Below are 26,230 nucleotides of genomic sequence, written 5' to 3' on the forward strand. Positions count from 1 at the left end.
TGCCCCTCTGTCCCTTTTGTCACCAAATGCCCCTCTGTCCCTTTTGTCATCTTTAAGAATTAGAGTAAGTAGGGATTTCATGGGATCAGGATTACAAAAAGGAAATGCTTGCACAGTAGCTAAACCCAACAGGTCTCTGTACGAACGCAGGGTCATTTTATGATCTCCAGTAGATTTCAGATGGCAGTTTACCTTTCTCATATGCTGAAGACAGTTTTTAAGAGCTTAAATATGCTTTTAAAGGGAATAAGGGAAAGTGCCTTACTGGTACACTAACAAGCAGTCTGCTATTCATATGTAGGACCACCATATGTAGGGAGCTGGTCTGCCTTTCCCTCTATGTTATTTCAGCAGTCAACATACTGATTCTAAACTAAGGAAAACTGTTCTTTTGTAAGATACATCCCTGTTCCAACTCCAGTTTTTTGACAAAGGAAATGTGGAAAGCAATGGAAATTTTGGAATGTCAGAAATTCCAACCAAGGTCATTTGCAACAGCTTCAATTGTACGACTGTCACTTTGTATTTCCAGTTAAGCAATCATGAAACACTATAGATGATATGTATCAGAGAGATTTCACTGTAGTATTTATTTCATGACTTTACACGTGTCAAGTCATTTACAAAAAAAAATAAGAAATGCATTTTTCAGTGCAGTTTTCAAATATCTGAAGAGCAGGCAACAGTCTGTGATGATTTGGAATGCTAGAATCAGGCAGCACATGCTTAATTCTTCATTGTCTTCAGGAGGGAGACGTGTCAGTGTAGATAAAGCCAAGCAAATAAAAACCCCTTTGGGGAAAAAATGGTTTAGTCAAAATTAGACTGTACAGGGATTCAGAACTATTTTGGTTAAAGAGTGGGTGAAAAAGAAGATCTCCAGTTAGTCACATTATTTCTAAAGAGATCTGAAACAGCTCAGCATACATTGGGCGTTAAATTTCCCAGAACCGCCAACTTCATTTACTGTATTCATCACAAAAAAGTGTAAACTATTAGATGCACTGTATCAACACGAGGAACAAAAAAAGTAAGGCCCAAGTTTAATAAACTCAAGATGGACTTGATATACCTGCCTCACACAATGAACTTCCTGTAACATATGCATTGCCTTTAGTAGCATGTAAGAAAAAGACAACTGAGATCAGCATCCACAGCTTCTTAAATTCTGACTTAGCACTGGTAAAGACTTCCTATCAAAGGATATCAATGCTACTAACTGGTACCTTGTAATACCAATAGAAAATATTATTTCTTGTACAAATAACAGCTGCTACAGTTTCCAAATGCTAGACCATTTCCACTAAATCTTATCCCAACAAGGGTTCACAATACTTTGTTTCGGCATACAAGTAGCAAATGTACAAACATGTACTAAATCTGAACAGTCTTGTACCCAGTTCTGAAATTGCCTATACAGTGGAAAACTTCCTCTCCTGAAAAATGGATTGATCTCTTTCAGGGCACATGCAAACTTTAGTCAATTAAACTGAAAAACCCATTCCATGGGAGAGAACCTTCTGTTACCAAGATGACGTGTGAGGCTGTTTTGAAACAGATATGCCAAACCATTTAACAGAGCAGCATACTGTGAACTTCAAGTTCTTCAAAGCTGCCACTACCTTCTTATGTGAAACAGAGAATGGGAAAGGGGCCTGTAAACAACACATATATTGAAAGATTATGCTGCATCTATTGTTGTCTTAAAATCCCTACTATTAAATTCTTCTGCAACTTTTCTTTTGCAAAATTAAAATAAATCCAAAGGGATTTATGGAATAAAAAAAATTAAACACCCTATGAAATTTTTAAAATCACCCTTGTAGACAGAACCATTCACTCGTAACAGCCACCTGCAAAAAATGAGTCAAAAAGGTTTTTATTTGCATGGCTGAAATGATCTTTAATCCCCTTGCAAACTCTTGTTTTTTAGTCTCCTTTTAACAATTATTTGCCGCAGAGGGAACAAACGGCTTCCTTTCTCACACAGCCACTCCCACAACACCTAAACGTTTAACAGATAACTACACCACCACAAACAGGAAAAAAAAATCACCATTCAAGAAACTGCCAGTGTCTTTAGGGCAAGGTCAAAGTGGGCAGCTTTACTTTTTAAAAGATTACTTCCCTCCCCCATTTTTTCTTTTACAACGTTGGTGGTTTCAATCCATATTTCTTTGCAACTTCTGTCTGGGCATAGGCAGCATCACAGAGCGAGTAGAGGTGAGCCATCTCCATCTCAGATTTGGCTAAGTTAATAGCTTTGTTGAACATTTCAATGGCTTTATCCAGATTGCCTCTGAAACAAAAGGTCAGAAAAGTCATTTATGAAAAGTCACAAGTAAAGGCTCAGAAGTTACAGATGGATACTACACAAAACTCTTTTGATTTTCCACTGGATACTGTGACTCTCTCAACTTCATATGGGCACTGTGAAGTGTTTGTGTTCCTGTCAGACTACAGTGTTAGATTCATTAAAGCAAGGTATTTCTATGATTGGCCAATAGGAGCATCATGAATTCTAGTGTTCATAAAGAAACTGATGCTGAGACAGAATACAACGGTGGAATTCACTAACAATTTTCCTTACTTGTGTGAATATTAGAAAAAAAGATTAAACAAGATGAAAAGATTTTTCAAGCTATGTCTCAATGGTTGTTTTCATTCTATGGATTTGACCACAAACTGTTCTGGCTGGTTGTCTCAGATCTGTTTACAATTTCAGATACTCAAGAAATGGTATGAGAAATATGGCCTAAAACCGGTATGTGACATGGTTTAATGATCAGTGGGGGTGGGGTAACCACTGTGGGCCATCAACTCTGGAAGGGTTTGTGTTTCTCCAAGTCCTGTGCTTTGTGTCATACTCTTCAATGTTGGGGCAGCATTTGTCAGATTCATCTAGCATTAGGGTATCAATCAGGACTCCCTTCTTACTAAGGCAGTGGTTCTCAACCTGGGGGGGTCAAGAACCCTTTGGGGGTTGAACGACCCTTTCACAGGGGTCGCCTAAGACTCTCTCCATCAGTGTTCTCCATCTGTAAAATGGATAAATGTTAGGGTTGGGGGTCACCACTACATGAGGAGCTGTATTAAAGGGTCGCGGCATTAGGAAGGATGAGAACTGCTGTACTAAGCTTTAAGTGTGTGTTAGATTATATAGACTGTGCTCATGGCAGAACAGGTCAAGGAGTGCAGCACATGTAAGTGGCTCTGTCTTTGGTTTGGGCCTATTAGCTCCTAGCCAAGGTCTGATTTAGCAGCATGCTACAGCTGCTTGCCAATTAATGCCTGAGTCGTACATATGCAAAAGGTGAGAGGAGGGAAGAAATTGGTTTAAGGGCAGATGATGCCAAAATGACAAATGTTTGTTCCCATGTGCAATATTTCAGGGAATGGCTCATAGCGGGAAAAATACACCAAATCCGGGCTGCTAATCTCTTCTCCATCAGAGCTTCCAATTAGCCCTGACTAGCTTTTTGGCAGGCAAAGATAAACTCACAAACTTGGAACACTGCAAACATCATTACAGCTGCCACTTCCAAAGGAAAGGCTATGAAGGCAATTTGAGGGAAGTCTTGTGGTTTTCTTTAACAAGGATGCATCTAACAGTATACCAGCTGCCTAAAGATCCGGTACACCAATTTTGCAAGCCATCAGAAGGAAAGGTAAATAGAATCACAGACTATTTCAGAACTAAAAGCGTGTAGTTCTTACCTTTGCACTTCAATTGTCCCCATCGTCTCATATGCAAAGTCACATTTATTATCAATTTCAATGGCCTTGCTTATAAGTTCCAAACCTTTATCTAAATCCTGCTTCCACTGAAGCTGAAGTAAGCTGAAACAAATCAATTGAAGACCAGCTGTGAACATGGGTAGCCCACTCCATGAGAAAACAGCACACAAAACCAACACAGCAACATTCCAATATAAAGCAAGCACATGAACCTGAATAAAAACATAACCTGCATTCAAGTAAGCTCTGAGTCCTAGAAGAATGCGAAACTCCCAAAAAGTGAAATACAAATAACTGACAGGCAAAACAGAAACCTAGAATTTAATTAAATGTCTCGTTTTTCACCTTCATCAGTAAGATCTGTTTAGGAATACAAATAAATTCTACCTTTTTCAACACTTGACTCCAGAAACAATCAGGAGCCTTATGGCACCTCAAATATAATCCATGCTTATTCTAATTTAAGCTTTTTTTTGTGGGCTAGACCCTATTTTGTCAAATATGAAGGTGGCTCGAGACTAGTCCATGAAACCCGAGGATAAAATTAAAAATGCATTTGCTTTTTAAGGTCCCATGAGAATCCTGCTTGTTTCTTGCTGCAGCAGACTAACATGGCTATCTATGAAATTTTCTCCAGGAACTAAGGAGTTGGGTATTTGAGACAGGTTTGGCAAGAAGATTAGGAAAAAGGAATAAACAATTCAACCAAATGTGTTTATTAGCCAAAGGAAAACTGCAAAGACCTTTCTTTTCAGCAGATATTAACAGGCATTTACCCAGAAACGAGCAGTTTGAGCTAAATGAATATATTAGGTTCTGACCATCCCACAACTCTCGCACCAGACAGCAGTCACCAACTGCACATAAATCATTTGTAATTATATATCACTTAATATATTAATAGTGTTTAGGAAGAGTAGTAAAATAATGACCAGTATTAATAGGAATAATTAAAGAAACCTTTAATTACTAAAAAACAAAGTAACCTTTAATTGCTGGTATTAATTTAATTTGGAACATAAGCAGCAGGACTCTAATCTGGAGAACATAATTTACAACTTCACAGCTTAGACCAGGGGTCTGCAACCTGTGGCTCTCCAGATGTTCATGGACTACAATTCCCATCAGCCCCTGCCAGCGTGGCATGCTTCTGTCTTGCTTCTGATCATGCTGTACCCTTTTTCTGTTGTGGGGGCATTCCAAAACTATGGTCCAATCTCTTCTGGCACTAGAAACCCCTGTTCATACAACATCACGATTTTTTAAATGAACCTCCCAAAACAACCCTACCAAAGGAAAATAGGACAAACAGGAAGGCAGGCAGAAACAAGGCATAGGATCTAAGACTATAATTATAACATTACTGGAAATTCTAGAACAAGTATTACATTACCAAAGTGTTTTGTCACAGAAATATTACTTCTGAGGTAAAGTTATTCACGCTCTTGCACCTGAGCTATACATGAAGCCATGAAGCCTTTGAAAATAGTGTAGAATTTCAGCTGGTTTCAGATGCAGAAGGCAACCAGGCTAACATCAGGGCAGATACAAGGACAGGCAGCCCCATCAAGAGGCTAGGCAGCTGGCTGTGGCATCGCAATCACACTGCCCTGCTGCTCCCAAAGAGGCTTCCCAGAGGCGTGGGGAGGCTTGACGTAGCAAAAAAGTATCCCTGCCACTAAGAAGCCTCTGTGGGGATCAATAGACTTATGCCACCTGAAAAGGTGTCGTCTCAACTCCCAGCCACTGGCATAACATGGCGAACGGCTGGGCCCACCCTCACTACGCTGGAAGAAGTGGCAGGGGTGCTGACATCATATCCTAGCACCAGGGAGGGCCATGGCAGATGCATGCCAGCAGTTTTCCCTCGCCAGGGCAAGTGCCTTGTGGAGGGCAAATCACTGTGGTTGCACACCACTTCCACGGGCACATATCCCTCCCCCATGGAGCCACATATCACTCCAGAGCTGAAAGATTTACACTGACTGCCCAGTTGTTTCCTGACACAATGCAAAATGGTGGTCCTCAACATCAAAAGTGCTAAATGGCTAGAGTTGTGGGTATTTGAAGGACTTGCCTCTGCCTGCTAGTGGATGATCTGCTCCACAACCCTATTTTCATTGCCCCTTCCTTCAGAATTGAGGTGGCTCAGGCATCCAGATTCTGTGCTTTTACAACAGTGACACCTGCATTACTCTCTTTTAGGCATCAGGACATTTGTTTATTTAAATTTTTAATTAACAGATTACTCTTTTACCAACATTTTATAGTGCATTTTATCTAAAACTGGCATTCATTTTTCCCTTTTTATTCTTTTTATGCCTTGTTTGGTTTTTAATGCTGGGTCATAACTAAGAATTTTTAAAATGTTTTTGGTGTGTTACGCATTTTATTTTATAAATCACTGCAGAAAGGTTCCCAGGAAAGGCAGCATCAAAATCCTCTAAATAAGCGCACAAAAAAGCCACGAGAGCAGCTCTACCACAAAAGCAGCTCTGCAGATAGACTTATGCATAACAGCAACTACAGTGCTTACCCTTTATGAACATAAGTAGTAGCATTGTCTGGCTCAAGATCAATACATTTATCATACATTTCATCAGCTTTTCCAAACTGTTGTTGATCTGTTAATGCCTGCATAAATAAACATGAATTGAATAATAATAAATAAACATTAATTGAATTGAATAAAGAATTCTATGCCACTACTTTTTACTCATTTAGCACTCCCATCACAACCAATGGAAAATGCTTGCACAATCTGCTCCCATACTAAGTAGGCAGAAAAAAATGATTGCTGAAACATGAGAAGCTCAGAATTGGTCAATGATAATACAGGAAAGTTTTCACAGATTAATAGACAGACGTATACCTGGGCATAGAGAGCATAGCCTTCAGCGCATCTTGGAAATTTTTTAATAACATCCTCAAAGCCTTTCATTGCCGCTTGTACTTGCAAAGCATTGTTTCCAGTGTACGCTTGCCGATACTGTTAGAAAAGAAGTTTACCGTGTCAAAATTCAGTCACATAGAAAAAGTCAACACTTAATCAATATTCCCCCCAAACACATCATTTTCAGCAAAGCTGCTCCTCAAACATATTTTCACAATACATTTCTGTGATGGAAAGTCCTGTCAAGTCACAGACATCAGGTTTTAAAGGCAAGAGACATTCGGAGATTGTTTGCCACTGCCTGCCTCAATGTGGGCTGAGATAGTTCTGAAATAAAAAACACATTACTGGCCCAAGTTCACCCAGCAGGTTTCATGTGGAAGAGCATGGAATTGAACACAGTTCTTCAGATTAGAGTCTTGTCACTCCTAACCACTACTCCACATAGTTCTAATTCATTTTTAACATATCTTTGTTTAAAAGTAAAATGTTAACAAAGGCTCACCAGTGCAAAGCATTTCTGAGCTTGTGCTAAGGCAGAATCTGGTCGTAAACGAATACATTCATCAAAATCTTCTACAGCTTCTTCAACTTGGTCAAGAAGAATTTTCAGCTAATAGAAAAAGAGGTACAAGAACAACTCTTAACTCTCAATATCTACACAAGGAAAACCACTGTCACAATTGAGAAGTACTTCAGTTACAAATCAAGCATTTGATATGAATAGATTTCCTCACAGCTAATTAGCACAAGTTTATGCCAACTGTAGGTTCTGTTCCCATTTTTCACTTAAAATTGATCTCTTCACTTCTGCTCACTTCTTAACTTTTCAAGAGTTAATATTTAAAATGTAAATAATTCATTCCAAAAACATCCAGTTCAGAATAAAAACCAATCTATTCTTTGGCATCATGACAGTGAGCCTTGGGTCATATGTTCCGTTCTCCTATCACATGTTGAGATGTCCTTCCTCTTCCAAAGCCACATTTTGAAAAACAGAGTTGCCTACCTGTACCTGTTTGGTCCTCTGTGCAGGCACACATGAGACTGACTACACAGAGGCCACAAAGATGAACATGGTTTGCAGTTCTGGATTGTAGGCAAGTGCAACTTTAATGTAATGGTTTGTACAGAGCAGAGGTCTTCAAACTATGGCCCTCCAGATGTTCATGGACTACAATTCCCATCAGCCCCTGCCAGCATGGCCAAGTGGTAGGGCTCATGGGAATTGTAGTCTCTGAACATCTGGAGGGCCATAGTTTGAAGACCCCTGGTACAGAGGAAAGGAGCCAGCATAAAGTTCACTAACGCAGTGTCTTTATATTACCATTTATGCCTTCCCTTTTCTCATGGATTAAAAATATGTATTATAACGGCAGTCTATAGTGCACGAAGCAGAAATGTATTAGTACCTAACTACAGATGTATCTGTGACAGTGATGCAGACGAGGACATTCTGCACTATATTCTGGAGTGTCCCCTCTATGATAACATAAGAACTAAATACATTAAAGGACTCCTAATTGCAGGGGACACCAATAATACCGGGAAATTGATCTGTCTATTATCCGATGGTGATCCATACATTACCAATTGAGTAGCACTTTTTGCTCATGCTGCAAGAAGAATCAGATTAAGTGTGGTGCAATGATGTTCTGTTGTATTATTTGATAGGGAAATTATATTAGTATTAATGTAATCTATTTTAGTTATGTCAGTATACAGGAGGTGATTTGTGTGTATGCTTTTATGATGCTGTGTATGAGGAGATTGTGAAGGCCTATGGCCAAGACAATAAACCTATTACTACTATTATAATACCTAATTTTAAAAATAAAAATAACAGTAAAACTCCAATTCATCCCCAACCTAATAAAATGCCTACTGTTCAACTAAAAGCGCTGATGAATACAACAGCTTTGAACACTTTCATTAAAGTGCCCAAGGATGGCACCCCCACCTCCTCCAGGAGCTTGTATTATAGAGAAGAACAAGGCGACTTTTAGAAGGAACACCCAGAAGATGGTAAACTAGCTGACATTCAGGGACCGACAGTTCTTCAGACAGTAGGTCCCAGGCTCTGAAAGGCTTTAAAAGTAACAACCAGATCCTTGATCTGAACTCGGAAACAAAAGGGCAGCCAATGTAGCTCTTTTAAAAATAAGTGAGATATGTTCCAGATAGCCAGCCTCTCTCCAGAGCTGCATTCTGGGAAAGGATCCACTGTGTGGTTGTCTTCAAGGTCAGCCCAATGTAGAGTACATTATAGTAGTCCAACTGAGAAGTTATAAAAACATGGATTCAGGTCACCTGAATCCAAGAAAGAAGATATTGGAAGGCATTCTTTGGCCATCCCACCCACCTATTTTTTTTCAAATAGTAAAGCTGGGGGGCCATTAAAAGTTCTACATTTTCAATCTGCTGTACTAACTCCATACGATCCATCACCAATAAATTCAAACTTTCTGAAGCATCAGACTTTCCATCTAGCACTGCCTCCATTGTCTAGATTAAAGGCGAATGAAAAGCATACCAGGTTTTTCACATTATACATGAACTGAGCCATAGTAACAGACCCAAGGAAGTCGAGCTGGCCTCAACCAGGGGCAGGGGGAACACTCTGTCTGAGGAGACCAGGGCCCTGCATACCTCAGAGCAGTTTCACAGGGTCTGAAAGACAGAGCTGTTCCACCAGGCATATGGTTGAGGCAGCTATGGCTACCATCTACCCCCCCCCCTTTACCATTAATTATCAATTATTAAACTAGTCCTGACGGTTTGGTAAGTTTTTACTGTTTCGTACAATTGGAAAGGAATTAGCCATCGGGATTGTTGTATTTTTCTTGGATATATGAATGGTGTAACTGGGTTGATTGTGATATCGCTGTTGTTTTAAAATGTATGTATGTTTGCTGTATATCATCCCCAGCCTGAAAGGGGAGGACGGCCTGTTAAATTTAATAATTAATAATAAGAGATCAACTATTACTTTTTAAACTGTTTTTTAAAATAACGACAGAATGTAGATTACATACATTTTTTAAAAAAAAAACGTAGAGACTTACCTGCCCCCTGTGATGATAAACATCAGCATTCTGAGGATCAATGTCAGCCGCCATATTAAAATCTTGAGTGGAGAGCATAGGTTGTTGCTGTTGCATATACATACTGCCTCGTTTTATGAGGGCATTAGCACGAAGCTAGTAGAAAGAACCAAAGTGATTATGAACTTGGTCTATTTTCCTGCAACATGCAGTTTTCAGAGTCTGGTAACACAATTTGGGTCAGTTTCTAATTTTCAGACAGCTGAGAAAGCTATAAGACAGTCTCAAGAGAGGCTGTTGGACAACCAGCTAAAAATATATATATGAAAAAATGGGCACCAATTCTGTAGCAACCAGATCAGAAATAAGGCACACAGTGAAGCACCTGCAATGCCTGAAGAACATCAAGTTTAAAGTAAGAGCTGAGACGACAGCAAGTCAAAAGAGCAGTAGCTGAAGGGCAGGCCAGTGGGGGACCCAGCTGAAGCTGCCATACTTTTAGAGTAAAAGCTGAGTTATCCAGCAGCTCACTCTGTTGTCTCAGAGCCCTATCTAGAAACTTCTCTCTCAGGCAATGAGTCAGTTTTCAACTGTCAGAACTCTCTAACTTTCATTCTCAGAATTCTATTTGAGCTCCTTGCCAGTCATAGGGTTCTATGACCGGGACAACTCCATAGAATTCAGCGGCCAGAAGAACAGGAAGCACGCACCCCACTTGGCCCTGGCCACAGCAGCTGAAGCCACACCAGCTGGGCTTGTGCCCCTGGTTGGTCCCAGTCATGGCTATCACCTACTTGGTGCTACTGGTTTCTAAAAGTTTAGTTGTCCCTGTTGTTCAAAAAAATTTCACTGTATTCTAGACTGTATTCCTCTTCTCCAGCCCCTACAGTTACCAAAGGGGCCAAATGAAGCTGAAGACGTATCTTCTCAGAAGCTCAATTAGAGAATGGCTCTCCAAATACACAATAAAAGAGCCTCTTGAATCACCAGCCAGAGCATTATTTTCCTAATCATGAAAAGTCATTACAGTGGTACCTCGAAAATCGCTAATAATCCGTCCGGAGATTATCAGCGATTTCTGAAAACGACGTATTTTGAGGGACGCCATTAGTGCACACGCAACAGCGTTTGTGTATACGCAACTGTGTTTGCGTACCCTTGGCAGCCGCCAAAAATCGAGGCGGCTGATGATTTTCGAGTGTGGAAATCGGCGCCTGGCAATCGGCGATTACTGAAATCGACGATTATTGAAGGTGTCGATTTTTTAGGTACCACTGTATATCGTGTTAAACAGGTGGCATCAACAATATAAGAGATCAGGATCCATCCAGGGATTACAAAAAACAAACAATTGTCTACTACAGAAAGAGAAACCAAGGGAGTTCCACTTCAAGCCAGATTTTAGAGCTGCTGTGCAAGGCCCAGTTGGAAAAGGCACATCTCTCTGTATATGAAAAGCAAACATGGGACTGATAATCCTGCATTTACAGTTGAACATCTATTTCTTGAGATCAAGTGCTCCGATATCAATTTACCAAAGGATCAAAGTGCTAGATCAAATCATATCCTCTGATTTACTTCATGTATATAGAATACATATTTCCAACCAGGATAGCAGGCATACTGCCAGCATTTGGGGATACATATTCTATTTAAATGAATGCACCTCTTCTGCAACAACACAGCATATTTGTTTGTTTTTTGGTTGCTCAATGAACTCCCAAGTTTGCCTAAATGTAGCTTTATTCTTCCTAAGCAAGAGCAGGGTTTTTTTGTCACTCTATATTGGTTTCTAGGGAACTAGTCAGCCTTCGTTATAAAGCTGCTTCCCTCATCCCCACTCCCATCCATGACAATATAAAGATTGTGAATATGTTCACTAATTTTGGAAATATTAAAAATACAATATTAGTTTGGGCAGAGAACCTAGAAGATTTTGCCTTCCTCTGGACATACAAGGGTCATGGTGGGAGTGTGCAAAGAGAAGGTAGTTATGAATTTCCTGCCTTGTAGAGTGGACTGTTACCAGACGACCTTTGAGGTACATTCCAGCTCTAATTTTCTATCTCTGTGACATAATAATGACAATAAATATCCACAGGGACCACAGGTTAGATGAAGAACATGTTTTCTACTGAACAGCAGAATGACTGATGATTTCAATTAATCATGCTATTGTATCTACACCCTTCTTTGAGAAAACCAAACATTGTTTGCTCACCTTTACATTGGCATCTTCCATGTCAATGACCTGATTCAGATCTGGTTTGGCAGCATTTGCATTACCAATCAGCAGATAGAAAGTAGCTCGCAACAGCAAGGCTTCAGCCATATATTTTCCTTTAGCCTCAATTTCTTTAGTGCATTCACTAATGATTTTGTCATAGTTTTCTTCTTCCATATATTTCTTGGCCTTTAAATAGCCACAGCTGTAAAAAATATACAAGGCATCATTAACACCCAGGAAAACTCTAGTTCTCTGGATCTAAATAAAACATCTTACACATTTAGAGGTTTACAGTTTAGGGTTCAAATAAAAACCAGATCATAGATTATATCCTCACACTTTTTGAGCATTCATTTACAGATATTCAATGTAATAATTTGAAGAAAATATTATTTCAGTGAATAAACAAATAGAGCTCCCAGAATATGGGGAAATTAACTGAAGACTGATTTATAGCATTAGGCTACTTGGATAAATAGGATAACTAATTTAATTAGGCAAGAAGATTCTCTAATTACCCCTTTAAAAATGTCAGCTAGATGGGATAATCTGGGTTTATACCATTAATATATATATATATATTAGGCTATTTAATGAGAAAAGAACAGCAATTAATCTTTTGGTTCAAATTTTGTATCTCAAGATTCTGAAGACTGCAGCTATTCTTAGTATTTTCAGTAATTATTCTGTTTATATAATCTACTTTATAAGTTCCATTTCAATTACACTGGGGGATAGCCCCTCCCAACCCAGAGATAAAATAATTTGGATAAAGAAATATATTAAAAATAAAATGATGTAACAGGCAATGCTAATGTATTGTTTTACATGAACGCTACCAGTCTAATCCTAAATAGAGTTACTGCAATCTAAGCCACTGATTTTAGACTGGAGTAACTCTTCTTAAGATTACACTGTTAGTATCCTAACCCCATGAACAACATTTTAAAGGGAAGTGTGCCTCTGGGCTTTCAGTGAGGAAGGGAAGGAGGAAAACATGGTTTCTACAAAATCCATTCTGTTTGCTCTTAAGTCCAACTCTTAAGCTCCATTAACTAATGATCCCCCTCCATTTAACGAGTCCTAGACAGGCTTCAAAGGTACTTCCACTAATAGAAAGGAACTCTTCCAATATCCGCTCCATAGCTGCCTACTAAACTCCCTGAACACTGCTTGTGAGGAACAAGAGCACTATAGAACAGCACAGGAGACATAGTAGGGATGTGCCCTGGAAGGAATGGAGAGAAGGCAATCAGTAAAATCTCATTTTTATTAGCAGAACCTTTGGGTCCAACCTATTGAGTTATGCCGTTCTTAATCTTGGGTATGAGGCACTGAAATAATGATCTTGAAGGAGTAAATGATTTTAGTCATTTCTGATGCAGCATCCACGCCTCCCAACTAAAACTTGCTGAACCAAGTGGCATAGGTGTCACAACCTTCAATTGGCTGCTAATGGTGACATACCTTTGGCACCTGTGACCAACCATCTTAAGATAGCCAAGACTAGTCACAAATCCATTTGACTCCTCCTTGAAACTGAAGTAACAAAGTAAGAATAAATAAAGCTACCATTAAAAGGGCAGTACAGCTTCAGGTGCCTTCAAGTTTAAGAAAGCACTATTGTGAAGGGAAATATCTATGGTACTAAAAGGTACTCTGCCTCACACTACTGGACTTTTAAAAACCAGAGAAAACCACTATCTTGCTTACTACAGCTACTTCTAAGAAAAGCAGTTAATCATGAGTTCCTTAAAATAGAAACTCATTATGACTCTATGGAAAGTGACAAAAGGCAAAACCAGATTAAATGTTTTGATCATTTAAACCCTAACATATAAATCAATCAAGGCAATAGACTCACATGCTGTCTCAATTTCAGATCCTATCCCTTCATGCTAAGCTCCCTACATGGTTCATTCACAATAAGAGATCATATCAGTATCAATATCAGTCATGGTTAAAAAATAACCAGGTTTCTCACCAAGCCAGGATTTAACACTAAGTTTTCTTCAGACAATGAATATTTTGTTTCCAAAATCTCTATTACGTTCTTTAATTTGGCCATTTGTCTCTTACCGCAAGCTCCTCCCCTGCCCAAATGAACAGTTACACAATATGGCTGTTAGAGCCAAAGAGCAAACAGTTTCTTACAAGAACTGACCATTGGAGGTGCAAGATGTCGCTCATTTTAATATTTATCACTTCACAAAGAATGCACTACACATAATAGTACAAGCACACATGACTATTTTGCTAAAGCAATACACATGGACTCTTTTCACTAGCAAGTTTTTTTTTGGTTACTTACTTTTCTTTCACTACAGAGGCTTCTCCTTCTTTATCCTTATCTTCATCAGACTTCTCCCCCCGAAGAAGAGGTTGGGAGATAATGTCATCTGTGAACGAGCTGAAATAAGATTTGATGAACTGTGGCGAAGGCATCAGGGGCTCCCTGTTCTGAAGAAAGGCAGACAAAGTTCATTTGAAAGCATATCTTATCCAACTGCGACTCAGCCGTAAAATGAATGGTGACTGTATTTAAGCAAAGAATACTTAACTAGTAAGAAAAACAATATGTGGCAGAATTGCTGCATCTACTGCCCTTACTAGCATGCTGTAAGTACATTAAATGTACAGTTTCCAAAAACCAATAAGACCATACAGATGCATTAAGTCTGAAAATTTCACATCAGGACTTCATATAGTCATACCTTATATTTCTCTTTGGCTTTTTCTTTCCCAAGAAGTTTGAGAACTTTATCTGCTAGCAGCATACTTTGCTGATTTTGAAACCCTTCTAAAATGCAGACTGCAGTGACATCTGAGAAATACAAACCGAAAATAAGATTATGAATTCCCAGTTTATTCATCCTTGAAAGGGTACAGAATGAGTTTCTGAACACCCAGCACTTAAGTCAAGTTTAGGATACCTTTATTGCAAAGGGCATCTAAAATTAAGTGATAGTCTGTGTTGTCTACAAGTGAAAACTTTACTCACACATTCTTCTGCTTCACGTCACTAGTCGAACTAAGGTGCAATTTTAAAGTTTTCTGTAAGGAGAACATTGTTCTCTTTCCTCTTTATATCAGTCATGAGTACTGTATTCTACCCACCACAACTAAATGTTTTTTTTAAAAAAAACATCGCAGACTTAGAGGGAGACAGTTACCATACGCATCAAAACAGCTGCATGAATTATGCATGCAGAAGAGCTCCTGATCCCTCAAGCCATCTATTGCCAATAAGCAACCAAACCTCAAGGGACCTTTGTGAAAGACAAACATGCCATCAGACACCATAAGCAGAAGAAAAAACAAAAGGCAATGTCAAGAGAATCATAAACTGTGTGCTCCAGGCTCATTTTGTCCAAAATGTCAGAGTACAGTAGCTGTTTCTCAAACTTTGCTTAATACTCATTCCATTCACAATTTAATTAACTTTCAGTATAGTTGGTTTTTTTCAGAGAACCGAAGGACTTTACAAAGACTACGGTAAAAGATGGGTGTACAAAAATGCCATCTTATACAATTGTTAAACTATTTAACGATCAAAAAAACAATTGGAAGCGAAAAATTGTTATATGGTGGAATTAGGGTTACAGCTTGAAAGTTGTATCACCCTCCCCCCACTTTAAGATCTCAGATTTTGTTCAGGAGAAAAGCAGACTACAAATGCTTTAATCGAACAATTTTCCACAATTTTAATCAAACAATCCAACACTCAATATATAATCCCTTTCAACATGCAGCACACCAACCTTCTAAACATTCTTTTTTATTGTCTAATTTCTCGTGTGCCTTAGCACGCCTGAAGAGAGCTTTCACGTATTTGGGATTAAGCTCAACAGCCTTTGTGCAGTCTTGTGCCACTTCTTTCCATTTTTGCTGTAAGTGTAAAAACAGCTGATTAAAGAACAGTGTTATGATCTATTGACAACACTGCATAATACACTGTTGCCACCAGTCTGATGCCTCCCCAAAATCTGGTATGTTACCAACTGAACAGGACAAGCCTATGCATGCCTACTTGGAAATAAATGCTGCGATGTTCTGCTGAGCTTTAAGTTATGCATTTTAATTAATTTAATTTATTAATGACCTATCATGTATTATTGTTTTAGTTGTTGTTTTGTTGTACACCAACCAAAGCCCTTCGGGGATGGGCGGTTCATTAAATCAATAACAACAACAACAACAACACCACCACTGGGTGCAGTGCCTAAAGATCTTGAACGGCACTTAAAAACAATTGGCGCTGACAAAATCACCATATGTCAGCTGCAAAAGGCCACCCTACTCGGCTCTGCACGCATTATTCGTCGATACATCACACAGTCCTAGATGCTTGGGAAGTGTCCGATGTGTGATGTAATACAAAATCCAGCATATTGATCTTGTTTGCTGTGTATAACTGTTTTATTATAATAATAATAATAATAATAATAATAATAATAATAATAATAATAATAATAATCCCAGTACAATCAATGACAATGGGATAAAGTAGGAAAGAAGAGGAAGAAAGATAACCCACATTTAAGCAGCATAGTTCAGTTATATTCACGACTGAACACTGTTGTCATCCAGAGAATTTCAAGTTCCACTTTAAAAAGAAGCACTGTCCAGCTAACAAACTGACTAGTCCAGGGGTAGGGAACCTTTAACACTCAAAGAGCCATTTGGACCCGTTTTCCACAAGAAAAGAAAACACTTGGAGCCGCAAATAATTTTTGACATTTAAAATAAAGATAACACTGTATATATTGGGTTTTAACCTTTACTTCACTATTCTGAGAAGACGGCCAAGCTGCAAGGAGGCATCAGCCTACACCTGCAGGGCGGGTAAGGATGAAGTCGGGCGGCTCATTCCTCACAGCCACTACCCACCCACGGGGCGGGCGAGAGGGGAAGCCTGGCAGGCGCCCAGCTGTCCTGTGGGAGAAGAGCGGCCGCTCTGCCATGCCTGCAGGGCGGGCAAGGAAGCCAGCTGGGTCACTGCCTGCTGGGGAAGACTTTGAGAGGGGTAGCCTCAAGAGACTTTGAGAGGGGAAGCCCTGCTGGCTCCAGCCGTCTGGTGAGGGCAGTTGAAAGGGCCTCACTCTGTCACTGTGCAAGGATGAAGCCGGCAGCTCGGCTTGTGGAGCCGCAGTGTAAGGGCAGAAGAGCCGCATGCGGCTCTCGAGCCGCAGGTTCCCTACCCCTGGACTAGTCTATGCAGGGCTGTGGTCTTTAGGAGATGCAGGGGCAGTTCTACCATTCAAGGTTTCTAGCCTGCAAAAGTAGGTGTGCATTTGCAACCACATGCAACATTTATGAATTACAATTCTTAACCCTTGAAGTTCATGAGAGGCATAATGCTAAATGCAGGAGAAAGCAGATGTAGTCTATATTTAAGTTGTAGATGAACATACTATTTCGATGTTTAGGATTCATACCAGTTGTTCATAGGCTGCAGCTCTGTTCTGGAAGAAGGTGGAAAGGTCAGCATTTTTCTCAGAAGGACATAAACTGATGGCTTCAGTATAGCACTGAATGGCTTGCTCATATTTTCCAGCCTTAAAATACTTGTTGCCTTTGTTCTTTGCTGCTTGGGCTCTATCAAGAGGACTCTGGAAAAAGAAATATTCATAGGCAAATATTAAAAGGCTTATCATAACACGGGCTTTAAAGTATCTACAGTAACTGGATTGGATTCTAACTCCTGCAAACAGAAGCTGATCTTTCTGCATTCTAACCCCAGCCTCTTGTGTGTTCAGGAACACTTCTGAATAATACCATACAGCAAAGGGGTCTGTAGAAAGGACAGGGACTCCAACAAAATTGTCCAGGGGAGCGTGATCTAACATTCAGAACTTCACTACATAAACAAAGTGCAAGCACTGCTCATTAATAAACCCAGTACTTCCTTTAATAAATGAAGCTACAATGCGAGAATTGTGTCTCCAAATAAGAATTAATTAGGATGGGTTAATATGTCGACAATGGGAGCTGACAAAAGAATCTGTGTTAATGTTTTCCTGATGGCCTTGAATCTTAATTCAACCACTTGGAAGGTGATATCCAGCAGATTGGAATGGAGGGCAGAGAAAAAGTTTGAAGCCAGTTTTACACAGTTTGGATTTGGTGCAAGGCAAAGAGTTTTCTGAAGGACGAGGTTAAAACTGAGAGCCAAACTAAATGTGACAGAACTCATGGCTACCACAAGGTTTCCCTCACCTTTTAGAATCATTTTAAAATGCTGTGAAGCCCCAATTCTGACTAGGCCGTGGGTGTGGAGCTCTCCCCCTGTACCTTTTCCAGGCATGGGGGGGGGGGGGTCAACTCTGTGCCATGGGTCTAATCGGGATTGGGGCCTCACAGCATTTTCAAATGGCAACATTGAAATTTCTACAAATAATTAATTCCCAATTTTCTAACTCAATAATGAAGTAACATGAATGGTAGACAGATTTCAGACTTTTGTCTTCTTGTTTCTCAACAATAAAGGTCAAGTTTATAAGCTACCTTTCAAACTATATGTGTAAAGTGACTGCTTTTGTGGACCAAGAGGTATTACTAGAAATGTAATAACATATGGTTTGCTGTAGGCCATTTTTCTGTTCTGAATTACAAGACTGGACTTACAAGTAACGCCTCTAAGAACACCAATTTTATTTTCTTGCGACTTAAAAGTTACTGACTCTTAAGTCATCTTCAACTCTACCATTTATTTAGTTAGATTATTTGTAGTCCACTTTTCTCACTAAGACTCAAGATGGATAACACAGCTTATGTCAATATGATCAACAGGATGGGACAGTCAATAAACAACGTAATAAAGTTTGGATTGCAACAATCTGAAACAGAACTGAAGCAAACACATGACGCAGAAATTACATAGTAGTGGCATTCTTACAATAACAAATACAAAGTAGCATAAACTACACTCCCTACCCCTTGACCAAAGTATCTTTACGGTACAGTCCCATAGAAAGAACATCATTTTTTTTCAGGCGTCTATCACAAATTTGACTTAGACCCAGGATTAGAAACTAGTGTTTGCAACTTGCTTGTTAATCTTGTGCTTGTAGCAGTGATGTGGGGCAGAAAAAGAATGCTTAAACATCATTCTAATAATCATGATTTTTATTAACGCAATTAAAACAAAAATAAAAGGAATACAATAACCTAATTAAAATGGTATAAAATTGTTTCTTTTTCTCAAAACTTCTTGCTGCTTGAGAATACATTTAAAATACAGCTAATAAACTGCCCATAAACTCACTGGTAGAAATATACTTTAGAGAATAAGAGTCTGAGTGGTTAGATTCATAGAATTTGAAGAGGTCACACAGAGCCAATGCAGGATCAGCCTAAAGCATCCGTGACAACTATTCATCCAGCTACTGCTTGAAGATTACGAGTTGTGTGTGTGTGGCAGGGGGGAGGGGAAGCTCATCATCACCCTAAGCAGCTGATTCCACTGTTGAATGATTCTTCCTGTATTTCCCCCCCTAATATCAAGCCAGCACCTTTTTGCCTGTTGTGGTTCCCCAGTGTACACTTACACACAGTCCAGTTTTCATTGCCAAAGTCAAGCACCAAACATTCCATTTTATTTTATTTTATGATTTTACATTTTATGTTTTCATTACTACTGATTGTTTCCTGATTGCTTACTAGACCTATATGACAATCATTAAGTGCTGTTCCTTATGATTCTTGACAAATGTATTTTTCTTTTATGTACACTGAGAGCATATGCACCGGAGACAAATTCCTTGTGTGTCCAATCACACTTGGCCAATAAAGATTCTATTCTATTCTATTCCCAAACTCACAGCAGTCAGCCCCAGAGTAATCCAAAAGCACAAGTCTGGAGATTCAAGCCAAGATCAAGATGATGCAGACCATTCACAGCAGAAGCCACAAGATCAGCAGCAATCTGACAGGTTGCTTCCGAGAAGCTATGGGATTTCCAGCTGCTTATAACCACAATGCTACTGAGGGCTGGTAATGCCATGCACTTGCTGGCTGCCCCACTGTGCTGGGCTGCCAGGCACATGCTTAATCTGCTGTCCGGTAGGGCCCTGTGTGGTCTCCTCCTATGCTGGTCCTGGGGCTCTGGTAATGAGCAGGCTAGCATTTGACTTTTCACAGCTGGCTCAGAGCTGGAGAGCTGAGGGGGTCACTGCACTGGTTTCTGACTGTGGGCTCACATCACGCCCCAAGGGGGTTCTTCTCCATGTATCACTTCTGCTACTGACTGTAAATAGGAGACAGGGCTGGACATGCTGACTCCTCATTGGAGGAGTCTTCAGTAACTCTTGGACCCAGCTGGTTCATGACACTGTCCATAATTAAAACCCATTACTGCAAATCTTCTGTTGCCTACAAGAACAGCTCCTTGCCCTACTCTAAGAGACAGGCTCTTCAAATACTTAAAGATAATAATCATGTCCCACTTCAACCTACTCTTCTCCAGACTGCACATTTCCAAGTGCCTCAGCATTTCCTTGTAGGGCTTGGTCTCCAAGACCCTGATATCCTTGTGGCTCTCTTTTGTGCCCACTCCATTCTGTCCCTATATTATTTGAAGTGAAACCTCCATAACTGCACACAGTACTCCAGGTGCAGCATGAGCAATCAGGTGTACAGCAGGACTAAAACTTCTTGCAATTCAGATGTCGATATGTCACAAGACTGCATTAGACCTTTTTTGCCACCACATCACGCTGACAGTTCATATTTAGCTCTTGTTCACAAACGGCTACCCAGAAGTGTATTTCCCATCCATGTGCATGGTTCTCATTTCTGTTACTTAGATATAGAACTCTGCATATCCTTATTGAATTACACATTGTTTGCATCTGCCCATTTTTCAAGGTATTCAGATCTAGTTGAATTCCATCTCTATAGCATACGCATTTTTTTATTGTCATTGTGCAAGCACAACAAAATTTACAGCAGCATTCCTCGATGCACACAATTTCAGACTCACACATCATCCTCACTTTCCCTTCCTCCACCCATCCCTACACAGCCCCAAACACATCAATACGAAGCCGCAGAGTTTAGCATAGCCACAGCTCTGGAGTAGAAGCTGTCTCTAAGCCTCTTTGCAGGGGTGTAGCTAGGGTTTATGGAGCCCGGGGCAAAATCTGAGTTTTGCTCCCCCCCCCCATATGGGCAGCGTCCCTCCCCCACCACGACCAAACAACATTTTTTGCACCAGGTCATCTCAAAGTCACTATCGCATTATAGAACATGCCCCAATACACAAATCTGAACACACCCAGGACTCCCTAGTTTAAACAACATTGAAAGTGATGCTATTTTTTTGAAGGCAGGGAATCCACCCTGAAACAGCATCATTTTTAATGTTGTTTAAACTACAGAGCCCAGATTCTCCTTTTAAATCCACTTTAAGGGGATACTCTGGGCTCCCTAGTTTAAACAACATTGAAAGGGTAGATTCCCCACCCCAAACAGCATCATTTTCAATGTTGGTTATTGTGAGTTTCTATTGTGCATGGGTCGCGTGGCCTCGTATATCTCGTTCCTACTTTTTCACCTGCACCTGGCTGTTATTTTCAGAGGTGTATCACTGCGATTAGTCTATTATACACTTTGTCCAGCCTTCTATGCTAACAGATTTCTCTCTGTGATACACCTCTGGAAGATGCCAACCACAGATGCAGGCAAAACGCTACTTAACAAGATCTTACCTCAGACCATGGCCACACAGCCTGTAAAACCCACAACTACTAGTTGAATCTTTGGTTTTGAAAGCCTTCAACAATACTTTCAATGTTTTTTTTAATCTAGGGGAGTCTAGATTCTCCCTTTAAATCCACCTCCAAAGGAGGTGGATTTCTAAAGAGATCCTGGGGAAAATTTGAGGGTGCCTGTCAGGGGAGTAATGTTTAAGCTAACAGTAACAAACTTTTATTATTCTTTCGAAGACTCTCCTGATGAAAACCAATCTAGGAGCTTAGTGAAGTTTAATTCAGGAAGCCTAAAGTTATGGACCAAAATGGTGCAGTCTCCATTTAATTATTAGCTCTCATTGGAAAACAACAATGGAGTATGGGGTTACTTACTTGGGGGGGTCCATAACTTCCTGGACCCCCTGTTCCAAAACTGCAACAAATTGGAGCTGCAGGTATCATCAGGAGAGGCACCTGACAATAGCCTGAAATCCTGGTGCCGCTAGCCTAAAAACTGCGCCCCCTGCAGGACAAATATTGAAAAACCCTGAAAAAATAGAAAAAGCCACACACGGTCCTGGTAATTTTTATACCACCACATAGTGCCTGCACTTGTCCCCGGATGTCCCCATGGTAGCTACGCCTCTGCCTCTTTGTCCTAGTTTTGAGGGCCCTGTATCATCTGCCGGATGGTAACAGTTCAAAGAGAGAGTATGCTGGATGAGACGGGTCCCTCAGAATATTTTGGGCTTTATTTAGGCTTCGGGAATTGTAGAGTTCTTCCAAGGAGGGGAGAGGGCAGCCGATAATCCTCTGTGCAGTAGTGATCACCCTTTGGAGCACCTTCCTATCTGCCACTGTGCAACTGGAGAACCGTACACTGATGCAGTAGGTTAAGGCACTCTCTATAGCGCAGCGGTAAAAGGACACCAGGAGTTCTCCATCCAGTTGTTGCTTCCTTAAAAGTCTCAGATAGTACAGTCTTTGCTGGGCTTTCTTAACCACCGCGACAGTCTGTACACCCCAGGTCAAGTCCTCTTTAATCTTAACGCCCAGAAATTTAAAACTGGCCACCCGCTCTACTTGATCTCCATTTATAGTCAAGGGCTGAATTTCTGAGCTATTCCTTCTATAGTCTATCTTCTGGTGTGTTCACTGCTCCTCTCAATTTGGTGCCATCTGCAAATTTAATGAGTAGTCCCTCTACCTCCTCATCCAGATCATTTATTGATCTGGATCATTTATTGAAAAAAGATCATTTATTGAAAAGTACCAGGCCCAGAACTGAGCCCTATGGCATCCCACTAGACACCTCCCTCCCATCAGATGAAATGCCATGTATACGTGTGTGTGTGTGTACACACACACACACACATATATATATACACACACACTATATATATCATAGGCCTATTCCCAAAGGTCTCAGAGCAGGTTACCACACAAGATAAAAATCATAAACTATCGATAAACATGAAACAATTACAATATATAACACTATTGAACAATAAAATTTATTTAAAACCCATTCACAAAATTAATAAAAACGCATTAAAATTAATAAAACTTATTAAAATTCATATTACCAGAAGGGGGAAACCATCTCTTCAGCCAAAGGCCAGGGAAAATAGGTGCATCTTTACTAGTTTTCTAAATGCCTAAAAAGAAGGTGCTTGACACACCTCAGGGGGGAGATCATTCCACAGTCTCAGGGCCACCATTGAAAAAAGCCCTATCTTGGGTCTCCATCTTTTTTACCAACAGGGTCGCACTGCTCCTATCTCTCTGCCAGAAAAGGTCAGCATTCAGGGCAACACAGCAGTTTCAGTTCCATGACCTGGCGTGAATCCAGATTGAAATGGGTCAGTAGTTTTCTTCATCAAAAGATGACAGTAGAATTGTATGTTCATCCGCCAGATGCTGGCCCCTCTTTGTTCTAGAATGCTTTGCTTGGGTCCTAATGCCTTGGAGACAGAACTAGCTAGGCACTAGGACCAAGTGGAGCATTTTAAAAAGAAGAAGAGCCAGCATCTGACAGATTAATACACAATTCTACTGTCATCTTTCAGTGGAAAAGAGTATTAATAATTCCAAGCCTGCCTGCAGCTGAACAGCCACAACTCTCTCTAATATCTTGGCTAAAAAAGACAACTATTCTGGGCCCTTGACCCAGAGTCCAGCCAGCAGTTTACCTATCAGAACATCATGGAGAATCCTGTCAAAAGCTTTACTGAAACCCAGGTAAACAATGCTGAGGGAATTTTCATGATCCAGTAAGTCAGCCACTCAATCAAGAAGGAAACAAGGTTGGTCTGGCAAGATCTGTTAAGAATGCATTTGTGCTGGCTTCCCCAGATCACCAGGTTATCCTTCTGATACTCACAGACTAATCCCTTTAAAGTCTGTTCCAGTATCTTCCCTGGGACAGCGGTCGTATGAATGGCCTGTAGTTTCCTGTGTCAACCTTCCTCCATTTTAAAAAGACTGAGATAACATTCACCATCCTACAGTCTTGTGACACATCTTTCATCCTCAAAGTAGTCTTAAAGGTTATGGACAACGGCTCTGCAAGCTCTCTACAAAGTTCTTTGTGCACTCTCAGGTGAACGGTATCTGAACTGGGGATGTCTATTTATCCAACTTATTTCTACTTGTTTTTACCCAACATTGGACCTATTGTCTCTTTCTGTATCACTGTCTGAACTAATCTAATAAGTAGTACAAAAGATTCCATAGACAGTGATGGGGAAATTAATTTGACCTCATGTTTTCAAGTCAAGAGGGAGATAAAACTGTTGAAGAATAGCCAACAGTAGAGCATAAAACCTAGTCTATGTCCTCAGCTGTGAGGAGGGGGAAAGACTGTGATCTGCACAACCACATATTGCTAACCTGTTGTAGAATTTTAATTGTTGTAAAATCACTTTTGGAGCCAACTGGTCTGAAAACAGTGCGTCACTTTGAGTAGACAAAATCATAACTTTCAGTACTTCTACAGTTTTTACATAAGGAAAATTACATTATTCCATATAAATTTTTTACGTTGTCTAATAAAAGTAGCTTCCACAAAAAGCCTTGAATTTGTTTCAATGCAACATCTAAACAACATTAAATGCACTTCCCCCCCACCAAGCATTTCAATGGCTACTACACTTCAAGGAATTTGTACAGGGCATAAAATTAACATGGTGTACTTTTCAAGTTTTTTTATGAACCATGTAAGTAAAAGTAATTACGGCAAATCATATCAGAATTTATCTAAACCACCAGAATTTTGTTTCCTGTTCCTAATACTTCAAAAACAGCACATCATGAGCTGGTGGCAACTTCTGAATTAACAAACCAGTTTGCTAAGTGGCACCACCTCTCAATGCCCTTTGGCTGCATATACAGCAATATAGACAGGATGCCTGTTGACAGGAGATACCAAACAGACAATTCTGGGTTGGTGCAAAAATCAGGTTTTATTAGTAACCGATGAAAGATTTGCTAGAGGAGGGGTTTTTTCTTAACCTCAAACTACAGTTTCTGACACAGGTTTCCAACAAACAGCTTGCAAACTACTGATAGTGCACCTACATTTAAAAACAACCAAGAAAAGAGGGTGGTTTTTTTGGGGGGGGGGGAGTGGGTTCCTGTCACAGCTCTTTTTAAGGCTGCCAGCCCCCTGGCTAAGAAAATGCCTTTGCCTGGGGAAGGAGCTCAATGGGGTTGTAGTGCTGTAGGGTCTGCCCTCCAAAGCTGCCATTTCTTCTAATCTAAGTCAACTGCTCTTCGGAAATCTGCTAAAAATCTTGGAATGCTCCAGACACCACTCGGAAGATGGCAACCCTCTCGCACTTCCTGTTCTGCTTCTAGGACAGGACAAAACTCGATAATGGTTTATGGCGGTTTCTGGATGCAGCTATGTCGTAAGTCTAATGAAAAGGGCAGCAGTCCAGACCACCACCACCCCCATTCCACACAGACTCGCTGCTGATCGGGGCACCCTTACCCTTACCCTTCCTTTTCCCGAAGCACTGGGAACTGAGAGCTCAGAGCGCCGCCCTCACCTTCACAGCAGCACGCGGTCGCTGTAACGGGCCATTCCTAACGGCTTTTGGGCTATCTTCCCATGCGCTCCCCCGGTTCTCTCGCGGCCCCTTCCCCCCCCCCCCCGCCAGCCCTGCAGCTCTTCCTCAACGGAGACCCCGCCTCCCCCCGCCGCCGCTGTTTCCTCCCGCCCAAAGCAGCCCCAGCTCTGCTCTCACCATCTCGTCTCCGCCGGGGCCATCGGGGTGGCCGCCCCCGGAGCCGTCGGCGGGCCCTGGGCTGGCTCTCCCCTCAGGGGTCTTCCTCTCGCTCGCGCCTTTGCCTCCGCCTCGCGTCGCCCGCCGCCGCCGCCCCCACAGGTACAGAGCCCCGGCCCCGATCAGCAGCGGCGCCCCCACCACCAGGGCCAGCTGCCAGCGCGGCAGCCCCGAGCCTGTCCCTCCGCCGGCGGAGCCACCGCCCGCAGCGGCCTCCACGGGCTTCGAGGCAGCCATGATCCCCGCTCGGCTCGCAGCTCCACCTGCGGCAAACCCTGAGCGAGCCCAGGAGAGGGGTCAACGGAAGCCAAGGGCATCACGGGAAAAAAGGGGGCTAGGGAGCTTCC

The 26,230-nt window shown here is 41.0% G+C and overlaps 1 protein-coding gene across 1 annotated transcript; it reads right to left on the minus strand.

The window, feature by feature from the left end:
- Nucleotides 1–564: 564 nt before the first annotated feature.
- TOMM70 (translocase of outer mitochondrial membrane 70) lies at nt 565–26,199 on the minus strand. The gene is made up of 12 exons (XM_048493211.1): nt 25,845–26,199; nt 17,341–17,514; nt 15,664–15,790; nt 14,617–14,726; nt 14,214–14,362; nt 11,897–12,104; nt 9,697–9,831; nt 7,137–7,244; nt 6,611–6,727; nt 6,275–6,372; nt 3,718–3,840; nt 565–2,299 (listed from the first exon to the last, which is right to left on the minus strand). Exons 1-12 carry the CDS (start codon nt 26,118–26,120, stop codon nt 2,146–2,148), a joined length of 1,779 nt encoding a protein of 592 aa, XP_048349168.1. The 5' UTR covers nt 26,121–26,199; the 3' UTR covers nt 565–2,145.
- Between the last annotated feature and the right edge of the window lie 31 nt (nt 26,200–26,230).

The sequence above is a fragment of the Sphaerodactylus townsendi genome, linkage group LG04 (genome assembly GCF_021028975.2).
Source record: "Sphaerodactylus townsendi isolate TG3544 linkage group LG04, MPM_Stown_v2.3, whole genome shotgun sequence".
NCBI lineage: Eukaryota > Metazoa > Chordata > Lepidosauria > Squamata > Sphaerodactylidae > Sphaerodactylus > Sphaerodactylus townsendi.

Bases quoted from the DNA above. Each gene is read 5' to 3' on its own strand.
- TOMM70 (XM_048493211.1), bottom strand. From the start codon at position 26,120: ATGGCTGCCTCGAAGCCCGTGGAGGCCGCTGCGGGCGGTGGCTCCGCC. The intron at 14,727-15,663 runs GTTGGTGTGCTG...TGTATTTCTCAG, and splicing joins TAAAAAAGAATGTTTAGAAG to ATGTCACTGCAGTCTGCATT. The intron at 14,363-14,616 runs GTATGACTATAT...GCCTTTCTTCAG, and splicing joins AAGCCAAAGAGAAATATAAG to AACAGGGAGCCCCTGATGCC.